At 46.3% G+C, this 13,853-nt stretch overlaps 1 protein-coding gene across 2 annotated transcripts in view; it reads right to left on the reverse strand.

Moving 5' to 3' along the window:
• Positions 1-13,853, reverse strand: part of O-fut1 (O-fucosyltransferase 1) — a 167,604-nt gene that overhangs the window by 128,423 nt on the left and 25,328 nt on the right. For both annotated transcript variants that reach the window (XM_050168402.3, XM_050168400.3), the window contains exon 2: positions 12,400-12,515. In XM_050168402.3, coding sequence (XP_050024359.1) covers positions 12,400-12,515 — 116 coding nt within the window. The remainder of the gene's footprint in view (positions 1-12,399; positions 12,516-13,853) is intronic.

Raw genomic sequence — 13,853 nt, forward strand, 5'->3', positions numbered from 1 at the left:
CGGCCATCAATAGCTGCGGACCACGTTTTCAATATAAAGTGAGGAGCGAAATTTTTTTCACAAGCACGGCCTGTGCATTGCAGTACCCGGTCTTTGCGAGGGATTGCAGTCTCCATGCGTCAAGCCTGGTTTGGTCATGCGGCAGCGTAAAAAGCGATAACTTTTCTTTACAGGACTTATACCCATGTTGCTCCACGGTACAAAGCACTTTCCCATCGCGTAGCCCACCAGTACGTTAAACAACGAAGCAGATCGAAGCACTAACACACGCGTGCACATTCACAAGAGCAGGTGCAGCGAGCGGCATGGATGAAGGGGCTTTAGGCAGGCACTAGTTTAGCGCAACACCTCTTGGGGGGTCTCCTAAACAGAACTTAATTTGCCTCCGCACCATTCTCTCACCTAACCTATTCTTACACCATGGTTTACATGCTCTGGCCTCACATGCTTTTACATCATTGTGTTTAATCTTTTCAGGTGATGTTGAGTTAAATCCTGGCCATGGCCCTGCATTTACTGGCCCTGCAAGTTGACTGCATATTTTTGGATTTTAAGGAAGCTTTTGATACCGTTCTTCATGCTTCACTAATGCACAAATTATCCTGCCTCTCGATACACCCTACTATAATCAATTGGATTAGTAGTTACCTAACTGTGGGCACTTGGCATGTTCACATCAATGGAGTTTCATCAACTCAAGTCGCCGTAACATCAGGCGTACCGTAAGGTTCAGTTCTGGGGCCGTTGTTATTTTTAATTTACATAAATTATATTGTAGAGGGCCTTGAATGCAAAGTGTGTTTATATGCAGATGATCGTGTTTATAGAAATGTGCAAAACATACGGGATGTCTCCAGCTTACAGAATGACCTCAACAGGACTCATGCATGGTGCCAAAAATGGGACATGTTCTTGAACAGTTCAAAATGTCAGTTAAGGCGACTTACCCAAAAGTGTCTGCCAGTAAGATCACGGTATAACTTGGATGGCCTTCCCCTTTAAATGATTCAGCATTATAAATATCTTGGTGTCTTTTTTTCAGAAAACTTAAAGTGGAATAAACATATTGAATATCTCGCCTTAAAGTCATCCAGAATACTTAACCTTATCAGACGTAATTTTTATCAGACCCCTTTAAATGTAAAAGAACAACTTCACGTTACAAATGTGCATCCAATTTTTATATACACTTGTGAAGTGTGGAACCCTAATACCTTGTTGAAAACCTCGAATGAATTCAAAACCGTGCTGCCAAGTTTGTTCCTGGCAATTATGACTTTTGCAAAACTGCAACAGTTTTTCCAGATATACTCTGGTGTCACTGGAATAGACAAAGAACTGTACATTTTGCCTCCCCACTTTGTCTCTCAGCGACGCGATCATGATAATGAAGTTCTTGAAATGCGCTGTCGCACTGAAGTCTTCCACAATTCATTTTTCCCGCACACTTCAGCTCTATGGAATAGACTCCCTAAGAGCATTGTTCAATGTAAACCCTGTTCCGAGCTTAAATCTTTCTTATTGTTAAATTTTTCATAGCTGCATATTGCCCTGTTCTATTTTTTTCACTTGTGTCTTGGTTTATGGTTTGCCTATTGCAACCACTTACCTTCTTGCTTTACTGTTTTCTCAGTTGTCTTTACCTATGCTGATAATGTTAGTCTTACTCTTTTTTATTTAAGCTTTTTGTATACGTATATTTTCTTTCTGGAGTCAGTCCTTTCTGTACCAATGTATCTGTAGTGCTCCCCTGCTACAATGCCCTTGTGGCGCTGCAGGTATTTGCATAAATAAAAAAAAACAAATAAAAGAAGACACTGTTGCTTTATCTACCAAACAAATAATTTGCTCTGTTTCTTCAAAAACACACTGCAATGTCATTAGTTGATCTGCGACTCGTGCGAAGAACATAACGAGATAACCATGTGGGCGTCTGACAAAAGATGTATTCCCGCTCCAAGTCGGCATTTTGCACTGACGTTAGGCCCTCATTTATCCTTCATTTGGTTCAAGCTCAGCCAGGTGGTAGATCAGACTAGTAAGCAGCAACAGACGAACACTGACGGTTCAGAGTTCACCTCGATATAACAAAGTCAGTGAAATAGGCACTTTACTTCAATATATGGAAATTTTGTTATATTGAAGTTCGACCTTTCATGCAATAAGTAGTCACCAACAAATTTTTCTTTCACAAAAGGGGCAAAAGAATTTTCCAGGTTATCTGGCCATCGGAAAAAGCGAATTTCAATAAGAAAAAATATTTTGTTGAACTTGACAGTCAACACGGTTTCATGCCGTGTCAAAGGTTTCTTCACATTGATCGGTTCGAAGCTACGACTGCAAAGCCTTCGCGTCCCCTCCGCCATCGCAACTGGTTATGATACCTGCAGTGGGCGACTATGCTATCATGAAGAGCGCATGCAAGAATGAACGCTTTGTCTGCCTCTTACTTCAACATGTCTCCGAAACTCGAGATTACGCGACCTCCAGCACTAAATTCGCAGGAAGACAGCGCACATGAAGCCACCACAGATTACCTCCAACGTAGGACGAGCAGGTAGTGTACTGTGCTTAGAGCCATGCGGCCAAGTTAGAAGAGGAGAGGGGCGCTGATATGCTTGCCATTTCCACTCCTGTCCCCCCTGCTCAAGCTTGATCATGTTACCGTGCAGGAATACGGCGTGCACCAAGCCACCATCCTTTTCTCTCACCCTCGCACACTTTTCGTTTACAGCCACAACATAGTACGGTATGCAGGGTACGAAAGGACCTTATCGCACAGCGAGAGGGACTTGCTGCTCCACTGCTCCGCTTCAGCGGCTGCTCTCTGTCGTGTGGCATGTGATTTGAGAGGTGGATTCACAAACAGCAGCATGTAAGTCCACCATTTGACCGTCTGCATCCACAGCAGTTTCCATTTATTGCCTCAGTATACCTTTGTGGCAGCACTGAAATTGCTTTATAATGGTGTTCTATAGACAAGAAGTTAAAAAAAAGTTAAATACTTCATTACATCAAGCATTTCATTACGTTGAAGTTTGTTATATCGAGGTTTAACTGAATATTCGGACAATCTTATATGTATATATATTCACACACACAGCGTAGATGGAGCAGGGTGTCCACAGGGAAAAGTGCAATAGAGAAGCTCAGTTGCACTACGCACCTCTTATCTGACACATTTTGGAGGTGTCAATACGGTGTATCACTAGATTTCTTAAATTCTAATCAGGTTAACATCAATCCTAACATGGTTTTGGCTGAAAGATTTTTTTGCTTCCTCCATGTCTTGTGAGAAGTTGGGCATTTGTAGACATGCCAGAGAGACAAATTCACTCATGCCCCATATTCATGAGCTCCCTTAAAGAGCCCTTCACCAGGCCCCATCAGAAATTTTGGTTATACACTAGAAGCTGTAAAGCGCCATCAAAGGAGCATTTTACCCAAAGAAATTTTCAAATCGGTTCACAATTAAAAGGAGATAGAAGAAATTAACTCTCCTGTTACCATGCCACCAGGAAGTAAGTATCACTGCTGGCTGAGACCCTCTCTGCCTCTAGTAGCGTTACCAAGTGGTGTTCCTTCCCTGTCTTCTCCCACACCGGAGCCGACGGACATATAGAGGCGTAAGCCCTGCCTCCCTCCTTGCGGCGTTCCGCCTTCCATATTGGTTGATTAGTCATGGTGAGTGACGAAACACACACTGCCAAGAGGCATTTGTGTGAGACAGTGGCTCTCTGGCTGGGAGCATGCTGTATCAAGAGTGAAGGAGCACAGCATTCGCTTGGAAATTTCTGCTGTTTTCGCAGCACGCAGCACCATAATACTTACTAGACGCGATTGTCAGCACGTCATGTATACGCTACACTTGTTTGTTAAAAATGGCCAAGCCTGGTGGGGAGCACTTTAGACTTTAAAAAGTCACAAGAAGTATATCAGTCAAAGGATTCAGGAACGTGGTGGTGCTTTTTAAATTCTTCACATGGCATTAGTTATAGTTAGACTGTCTATAAAGCACAAAACCTTTAAAAATTGCAGTTCAATATTTTTAGTTTTAGTTTAAATTTTTCATAAATGTATAGCAGAGCTTTCGAACTTTATAGAAAAAAAGGACAATGGCAAGTAACATAAGTGAAACTAGAACTGTATAGGCCCATAAAAAAAATACAACAAGAAATTCTGTTTGTACAGGCGCGGTCACTGCTAGCAGGAACACAGGAGCCTATGGCATCGCTCTGCAGAGTGCCACTACCGGCACTTCGTGCAGTCTTGGCAGACTCACCATTGCAAACAACTTGCCGGGCTTTGCCAATTGCTTTGATTGCACCTGCACCACATGTAGAGAATCTGATTTCGCCGCCGCCGCGAACGTCTGCACAACGAGCGGATATTTATGTTTGCAGTGCCAGCCTCCTCGGCACGCAAGGCACGTACAATAAAGGCTCAGTTTCACCGTCGCTCGTCGGTTGCACTCAAAGTTTGTTCTCTTCTCTCTGCGCGCGTCTGTCTATAGTGGACGCATTTCGTGCCCCTATAGCCTGGTGACCCAGACATAGCAAGCACACACGATGGAAGACGAAATGAACACTACAGTGTCCAGCAACGACATCCCGACTCCTCAGCCGCAATCGACAGTGACAGCCAACATCCCTGCCCCCAACGCTGCCATGGACGCAATTTCCAATGCCCAGCTGCGGCTGCCACCGTTTGGGCCGAAGAATCCCACTGTGTGGTTACCGCAAGTAGAAGCCCTCTTCGATCTGCAGCGCATCACATCGCAATGTGTGATGTACCTTTACGTCGCCTCAGCACTTTCCTGCCTGGTAGCTGATGAGCTCGATAACGTCATGAAAGCCCCACATCCGGCCGCACCCTACGACCATTTCAAGGCCATAGTGCTCACACGAAAAACCGTGTCAGAGAGAAGCTGCTTGCAGCAACTGCGTGAGCTTTCTGCATTCTGCAACTGCATTATTGCGTGAGCTCTTTCTGAAACGCTTGCCTCAGACACTTGTCGTGGTTTTGGTAGCTGCGGATGATATGCCTCTTGACAAACTGGCAGAGCTCGCAGACTGCGTCAACAACTACTGCGGCACAAGCTCCGCGTTGTCCTCGACCACTGTCACATCAGACCTCGAGGCCCGGCAATCTCACCTCAAGGAGAGAATTGACCGGCATGGACACCATGGCAGCAATGCAGATGGATATGTCTTGTCGCTCTCCACAGGCTAGGGGTGGCTCACATTCGTGTTCTCGTTCCGGCCCAAGACACACTTCCGACGGCTTCTACTGGTACCACACCAGGTTCGGCGCCAGCACTGACAAATGTCGACAGCCTTGTCGCTGGCAGGGAAACATGGAAGCGAGTCTCTAATGATGGCACGTGACTCAACTGCTATGCGAAGCTGCCACAGACAGGATTGCAGGCCATCGCTTTCTTGTGGACACTGGTGCAGAGGTGAGCATCATTCCTGCCTCCCGCCTCGACCGACACCGTTGTCCAAGGACTGCGCCTTTGTAAGCTGTGAATACATCCACAATCGCAACATATGGCCAATGCTCCCTCACCACTGACCTGGGCCTGCATCGCATTTTTCAGTGGATTTTCATCCTCGCCAAGGTACGATTCGCCATACTAGGTGCGGTTTTTCTTACCCATTTTGGTTTAAACGTGAATCACCGCTCCCGTCAACTTGTGGACTGGATGACCAGCCTCTCCGCGCAAGGTATCCTCGCACCGCTGTCCGCCTCTACGCATGCAGCTCCGCATTCACCATCATCAGAATTTGCCTCTATCCTCAGTGAATTTCCTGAACTTACCAAACCTAGCAACCTGGAACTTCCGGTGCAGAACACTGTGACACACCACATTGTCACCACAGGTCCTCCCGTGTCCTGCAAGCCACGACATCTTGCTGGACACTGCCTCACCACAGCTCGCCTAGAATTTGACCACATGCTGCAGTTAGGCATAATCTTCCCATCGTCAAGCAGCTGGTCATCTGCCCTGCACATGGTGCCCAAGCGTGACCCTGGAGATTGGCACCCTTGTGGAGACTATTGTGCATTGAATGCTCGCACCACCTCCGACCAGTACCCGCTTCCGCACATTCACGACTTTGTTACCGCTCTTGCTGGAACAACCATATTTCCTGTGGAACCAGCGGACATACCGAAGACTGTCATCACAACACCTTTTGGCCTATTCAAGTACGTCCGCATGGCTTTCGGGTTACGGAATGCAGGCCAAACTTTTGAATGCTTATCAATGAAGTCATACGTGGTCTGCACTTCGTCGTCGCCTATCTTGATGATCTGCTGGTGGCAAGTTCTTAACCAAAGCAGCGCGCTGACCATCTGCGGTTGCTGTTTTCGTGACTCCAGGAACATGGCTTGACTATCAACAAAGCCAAATGTGTCTTTGGTGTTGACAATGTCAAATTTCTTGGACACCTTGTCAAACCTGAGGCAATCAAGCCATTAGACAGGAAGGTTCAAGCTCTGTGGGATTTTCCATGCTCAACGTCACTTCACAAGCTCCGCGAATTTCTCTGGCTTCTGAACTTCCACTGTCGGTTCCCGCCTAATATAGCACGCATCATTGAACCTCTGACCGGCATGCTGAAGGCTCCAAAGGCACCATCTGCGATCTTGGAGTGGACATCAGAAGCAGACACCGCCTTCCAAGAAGCCAAGAAAGCCCTGGCACACGCCACCCTCCTAGTGCATCGCCTAACCGACACGCCCATGTGGCTCATCACCGATGCCTCCTCCGGTGCCGTTGGTGCAGTTCTGCAACAATTCCAGCAGAATTTGTGGTGTCCACTCGGTTTCTTTTCGCAGAGGATGAAGCCGGCAGAAACTCAATACAGCACTTTTGACCACGAACTCCTGGCTGTATACCTTGGCATTCCCCACCTTCTCAAAGGTACAGTGTTCCACGTACTGACGGATCACAAGCCACTGACATTTGTTTTCCATGGAAACCACACGTCCCAGCAAATTCGGCACCTGCCTTTTATCTCAGAATTCACGGTCGACCTCCGGTACATCGAAGGACTCATTAATGCGGCTGCCGACGCCCTGTCATGCGTCGACGCATTTTCCACTGCTGCTGTGGACTTCGAGATCATCGCAGAGGCACAACATTCTGACAAGCTGTGTGACCTGCGTGCAGGGTCCACATCTCATTTTCTGAGGTGCCACTGCCATCCTCCTCCGGTACGATTGTCTGCAACATGTCAACAGGCTGTGCCCGTCCATTTGTGCCTTCCTCGCACCATCAAGTTTTTGGCAAGCTACATGACTCGAGCCATCCTGGTGTTCGTACCACTCAGCGCCTCATCACCTCCTGTTACGTGTGGCCCGGAATCAATGCAGATGTCTGCCGCTGAGCTCGAGAATGTCAGCGCTACCAATGTGCAAAATCGACTTACCACACCAAGTCACCACTTCAACCCTTCCGGCCGCCTGACTCTTGCTTTGACCCCGTTCACATCGACATTGTCGGTCCGCTGCCTTCATCGCGTGGTAAATGCTACATCCTCACCTGCATTTACCGCCACACGCGCTGGCCTGAAGCGTTTCCTGTACACAATATTACGGCATCCACCATGGCGTCCGTTTTCGTAGCCGGTTGGATATCTCGTTTCGGCTGCCACAGCATGGTAACCAACCGCAGACAACACTTTGAAAGTGAGCGCTTCGGAGTGTAAACATGCATCCTCAGTATCTGCCACATCCACACAACTGCATACCATCCGTCAGTAAATGGAATGGTTGAAAGGCTTCACCGTCACTTGAAAGCCACCTTCATCGCCTGCGATGCTCAAACTTCATGGGTCAACGACCTGCCGCTAGTTCTACTAGGTATTTGGTCGGCGCTAAAAGAGGACCTTGGGTGTACCGCTGCCGAAATGGTCTACGGGATGACACTACATCTACCCGGTGAATTCTTCGCACCACCTGCAGTCTCCAGCCTCTCGCCTCCTGCCTACGTTGAGCGACTTCAGTCACTCTTTCAGTGCTTGCGACCAACGTCAGCTCGACAGCCCTCCACTTACGACGTTTTCGTAAGCGAAGACCTAGCTGTCTCACTCACATTTTCTTGCACCGCGAAGACATCCGGCACGCCCTCACTGCACCGTACGATGGCCCGTTCGAAGTGCTACAGCGCGGAGAAAAGACTTTTACTGTTTCAGTGAATGGCCGTGAAAATGTGATTGCAATCAATTAAGTGAAACCCACGTACATGGCAAACTTGTGTGTTTTTCTTGTACTCCCCACTCGTTCGCCACCCGATTCTCCCCCATCCGTACCCTGCCCCGTGAGTAAACACGTGTCCTGGGCATCAGCGCGACAACAGCGACCTTTGCATCTACTGGGGAGGGGGAGCCCTGTAGAGGATCCGATTTCGGCACCGCGGCCGTGAACGTCTGCACAACAAGCGGATCTTTATGTTTGCAGCACTGACCTCCTCGGCGGCGCGGAAGGCGCATACAATAAAGGCTCAGTTTCACCGCCACTCAGCTGCTCGTCGGTTGCACTCAAAGTTCGTTCTCTTCTCTCTGCATGCGTCTGTCTATAGCGGACGAATTTTGCGCCCCTATACCACAAGACTTCATTAGGCACCAGTAGTGGGGCACTCCACGGAGCAATGCCACAGGCTTCCACACTCCTGCTAGCAGTGGCCGCGCCTGTACATTGTTCAACTACCACTATGACATGCTTTTTATTTCTTTAGTAAACTACCATTAGCTTGCAGATATTCATTATAGTTCCAAAGTTGCACAAGGCACTAACTGACATGTTCGTAACATTTCGTTCCCATACACACAGCAGTTTTTGAGAAAAAGGTACAAATGTGTCCAAAAAGCACATTCTGAGAAAAATGTAAATAAAGTGGTGTCAAACTGCTTGATTTACTAACGCATCCAAGGATTACAGTTTTTGTAGTCTACATTACTGTAGCCTTTCACTTTGTTTCTGTAGACGTTCAATCACTGTTTTGCTTCGGGTTTCAGCTTGAAGTCGCTCTTTTTACCTGCCATGAGCAAATGTCAAGGAGTGACCCCTAGGTGTTTTAGCACGCTTGCACTGTAGCAGCTGCCATAAAACTTTCCTTTTTGTCAGTCTTTGCATTATCCCCCTCAGCAACACCAAAACAGGCATTAAATGGGTCGTTCACATACACAACATACTCTTCGAAGAGTGCGTGACCCATAAACAAACAAAAGGGGAGCACACAAGAGCTACGGATACCTCAACAATGACTTTCATCATCATCATCAGCAGCCTATTTTATGTCCACTGCAGGATGAAGGCCTCTCCCTGCAATCTCCAATTAGCCCTGTCCTGCGTCAACCGATTCCAACTAGTGCCCAGGAGTTTCCTCACTTCATCGCCCCACCTAGTCTTCTGCCATCCTCGACTGCACTTCCCTTTTCTTGGTACCCATTCTGTAACCCTAATGGTCCATCGGTTATCTAACCTACGTATTATATGACCTGCCCAGCGCAATCTTTTTCTCTAAATGTCAATTAGAATATCAGCTATCCCCATTTGCTCTCGGATACAAACCGCTCTCTTTCTGTCTGTTAACATTGTGCCTAACATTCTTCGTTCCATCGCTCTTTGCACGGTCCTTAACTTGTTCTCAAGCTTGTTTGTCAGTCTCCAAGCTTCTGCCCCATATGTCAGCACCGGTAAAATGCACTGATTGTAAACCTCTCTTTTCTATAATAATGGTAAGGTTCCAGTCAGGAGCCGATAGTGTCTGCCGTATGGGCTCCAACCCATTTTTATTCTTCTGTAAGTTTCCTTCTCACGATCAGGGTTCCCTGTGAGTAATCGACCTAGGTAAATGTACTCATTTATGGACTCTAGAGGCTGACTGGCGATCCTGAACTCTTTTTCCCTTGCCTGACTATTCATCATTATCTTTGTCTTCTGCATATTAATCTTCAGCCCCACGCTTACACTCTCTCTGTTAAGGTCCTCAATCATTTGTTGTAACTCGTCTCCAGTGTTACTGAACAGAACAATGTCATCTGCAAACCAAAGGTCGCTGAGATATTTGGCTCTGATCCTCACTCCTAAGCCTTCCCAGTTTAATAGCTTAAATACTTCTTTCAAGCATGCAGTGAATAGCATTGGACAGATTGTGTCTACTTGTCTGACCCCTTTCTTTATAGGTATCTTCCTACTTTTCTTGTTGAGAATTATGGTAGCTGTAGAACCTCTGTAGATATTTTCCAAGGTATTTACGTAAGCGTTCTGTACTCCTTGATTACGTAATGCCCCTATGACTGCTCGTATCTCTACTGAATCAAATGCCTTTTCGTATTCTATGAAAGCCATGTAGAGAGGCTTATTGTACTCTGGGAATTTCTCCATAACCTGATTAATGACATGGATGTGATCCATTGTAGAGTATCTCTTCCTGAAGCCAGCCCGTTCCCTTGGTTGACTATAGTCTAGTGTTGCCCTTATTCTACTGGAGATTATTTTGGTAAATATTTGATATAATACTGGGAGTAAGCTAATGGGCCTATTATTTTTCAATTCTTTAACGTCTCCCTTTTTCTAGATTAGTATAATGTTGGCATTCTTCCAGCTCTCTGGGACCCTTGCAGTCAATAGACAGTTCGTATAGAGGGCCGCCAGTTTTTCAAGCATTATGTCTCCTCCATCTTTGATTAAATCGACTGTTATTCCATCTTCTCCTGCCGCTTGTCCCCGTTTCGTGTCTTGCAAGGCCTTTCCAACCTCATTCGCTAGATATAGAAGGGGTCTCTGTAACCTGTTCATTACTACTTCGAATGAAGGTATCGTGGCTCCTCTGGGTACTGTACAGGTCAGTATAGAATTCTTCCACTGCTTTTACTATACCTTCAAGATTGCTGATGATATTACCCTGCTTATCTTTCAGTGCATACATCTTGGTTTGTCCTATCCCAAGTTTTCTTCTCACTGGTATTATGCTGGTCCATTCCTTACTGCTTCCTCAGTCTTTCTCACATTATAATTTCGAATATCCCTTACTTTCTCCTTGTTGGTTAGTTTTGACAGTTCCGCGAATTCTATCTGATCTCCTGACTTGGACACTTTCATTCTTTGTCGTTTCTTTATTAGGCCCTTTGTTACTTGGGAAAGCTTGCTTATTGGTTGCCTTGGTGCCTTACCTCCCACTTCAATTGCTGCCTCTGAAGCCAACCGACTTACGGTTTCCTTCATTAGCTCTATGTCATCATCATATCTCTGTTCTAAGGCTGCATATTTGTTTGCAAATACGAGCCTGAATTTGTCTGCTTTTACCCTTACTGCCTCTAGGTTGACGTGTTTCTTCTTGACCAATTTTGCTCTTTCTCTCTTCAAATTCGGGTGAATCCTAGCCCTCACTAACTTATGATCACTGCAATTTACCCTACCCAACAGTTCTACATCCTGCACTATGCTGGGATTGGCAAAAAGTATGAAATCAATTTGATTTCTTGTTTCACCATTAGGGCCTTTCCAGGTCCACTTTTTGTTCCAATGCTTCCTGAAGAAGGTGTTCATTATCCGCAGCTTATTCCTTTCCGTGAATTCTACCAACATGTCTCCTCGAGTGTTCCTAGAATCCACGCCGTAGTTGCCAATTGCTTGTTCACCAGCCTGCTTTTTTCCTACTTTTGCATTGAAGTCGCCCATGACTACAGTATACTGAGTTTGCACTTTTCGCATTGCTAATTCAACATCTTCATAAAACTGTTCCATTTCTTCATCATCATGACTGGAGGTTGGAGCGTAGGTTTGTACTACCTTTATTCTATACCTCCTATTTAGCTTTATTAAGACTACTGCTACCCTCTCATTAATGCTGTAGAATTCGTCAAAGTTGCCCGCTATGTCCTTATGGATTAGGAATCCTACTCCGAACAGCTTCTTATCTGGTATTCCTCTATAGCAGAGGTTGTCTGGTTGGATTTGTATGGCACCGTCTGGTTGGAAAAAAGCGAATAGGTTAAAAAAAGAAATTATGGGGTTTTACGTGCCAAAGCCACTTTCTGATTATGAGGCACGCCGTAGTGGAGGACTCCGGAAATTTCGACCACCTGGGGTTCTTTAACGTGCACCTAAATCTAAGTACACGGGTGTTTTCGCATTTCGCCCCCATTGAAATGCGGCCACCCTGGCCGGGATTCGATCCCGCGACCTTGTGCTCAGCAGCCTAACACCATAGCCACTGAGCAACCACGGCGAGTTCTTGTCAGCACATTTGTCCTTGAGGTGTGGTTATTTATTCTTCACTCATCACTGTGGCAGGTTTCACTGATTCTGAATTGCAAGTTATATGTCCAGCAGGAACAGCCAACCAGAATCAGAAGCAGTATGAAGCAGACAGTGAAATGCACTCACGGACTTGGGTTCCCCCGGGCGATATTCCACCCATGGCGGAAGGACTAGGGTGCGGTCGAGTGCTCGGCTGAAGGCCAGTGCGCCAAGAAAGTGGTCAGCCTGGTTCCCAAAGCGCCCTGTCATCCAAGGAATAAAAGTCGCATACAAAGCACAACACAATAGGTGGCAAGAATTTTAAAAGTGCAGCTCCTGCTACAAGAACTCCTCCCAAGCCAACACCTTGATGCACTGTCTCAGCATATGTGACCTGGTATAAACAGCCCAGCAAACATTCTAATGGCAGGAGAGTGCAAGAAAATACACAAGTGCCACTACCAACACAGTTGATAGCAGTGACTATGTGCGTTATTTGTTCTCTTGTGTATGTCACCGTCATGCCATATGCCAAAGAATGTACAGCAAACCATACCAACTTGCACAAGTTTAAGAAGCAGCCATGCAGTTACAGCCATACACATGGCACAGTGGCACAACCTCCACAGCAACAGTAGGAACAACGAAAAAAACAGGGGTAAGGTTAGAAAGGCATGGTGACTCAGCTAAAGATTGCCAACTTTGTAAGGCGAACTCAAAAACATTTTGCTTGAAAGATTCACAAGATGATGCCCTCTATTACATAACATATTCTACACATTCCTTAAAAAAGTATTAAAGGGCTTTTAAGCATGAAATGCTTTTAGCTCCCATAGTCGGCGACCTTCAAGTGACCTTGAGCCAAAAGCCAGAGTCGTTATCTGGGCACTCAAACGGGAATGTCCGGGCAAGTCTGCGAGAACAAAACAAGATCATCCGGGCAACCAGTCAAAACATAAAATAATGCAGTCTCTGGCCCACAACCCTCTGTGCAGGACCGCATTACATAGGCTAGTTACTGCCCAAACAAGTTTTTTTAAATATTGCTTCCAAGTGAAAGTTTGTTCACAATAATATTTATTCACAATATCACTCAAGCTGCAACTTCTAGTACGCTGAAGTTTTATTTGTCATTTACAATAGCGATGCTCAAAAGGCAGATACAGGGCAGATGCATACATTTCGTTGTAATTTTTAGGTGCTGAGTGCCGAATGCCAGTGGCCCATGAGTTCCGCAGCGTGGTTTTCGTGTCATCTTAAGACAGCACCATGCTGCATGGCATCTGCTTCAGGCGCTTCTACTCGCTGTGATGGCTTAGTGGTTATGGTGTTGCCCTGCCAAGCACGATGTCGCGGGATCAAATCTCAGCCGTGCTGGCTGCTTTTCGATGGAGGCGAAACGCAAAAATGCCAGTGTCCTGTGCATTAGGGGGATGTTAAAGATCCCCTGGTGGTCCAAATTAATACGGAGTCCCCCACTATGGCATGCCTCATAATCAAGTAGTGGTTTTGGCACGTAAAACCGCAGAATTCATTCTTCTTCTAGCTAGGCAGCGCGCTCTGTCTCCCTGGCATTTTTCGCTGCCTGTCGTGCCTTCTTC

Source organism: Dermacentor andersoni, chromosome 1 (genome assembly GCF_023375885.2).
Source record: "Dermacentor andersoni chromosome 1, qqDerAnde1_hic_scaffold, whole genome shotgun sequence".
NCBI classification, from domain to species: Eukaryota; Metazoa; Arthropoda; class Arachnida; order Ixodida; family Ixodidae; genus Dermacentor; species Dermacentor andersoni.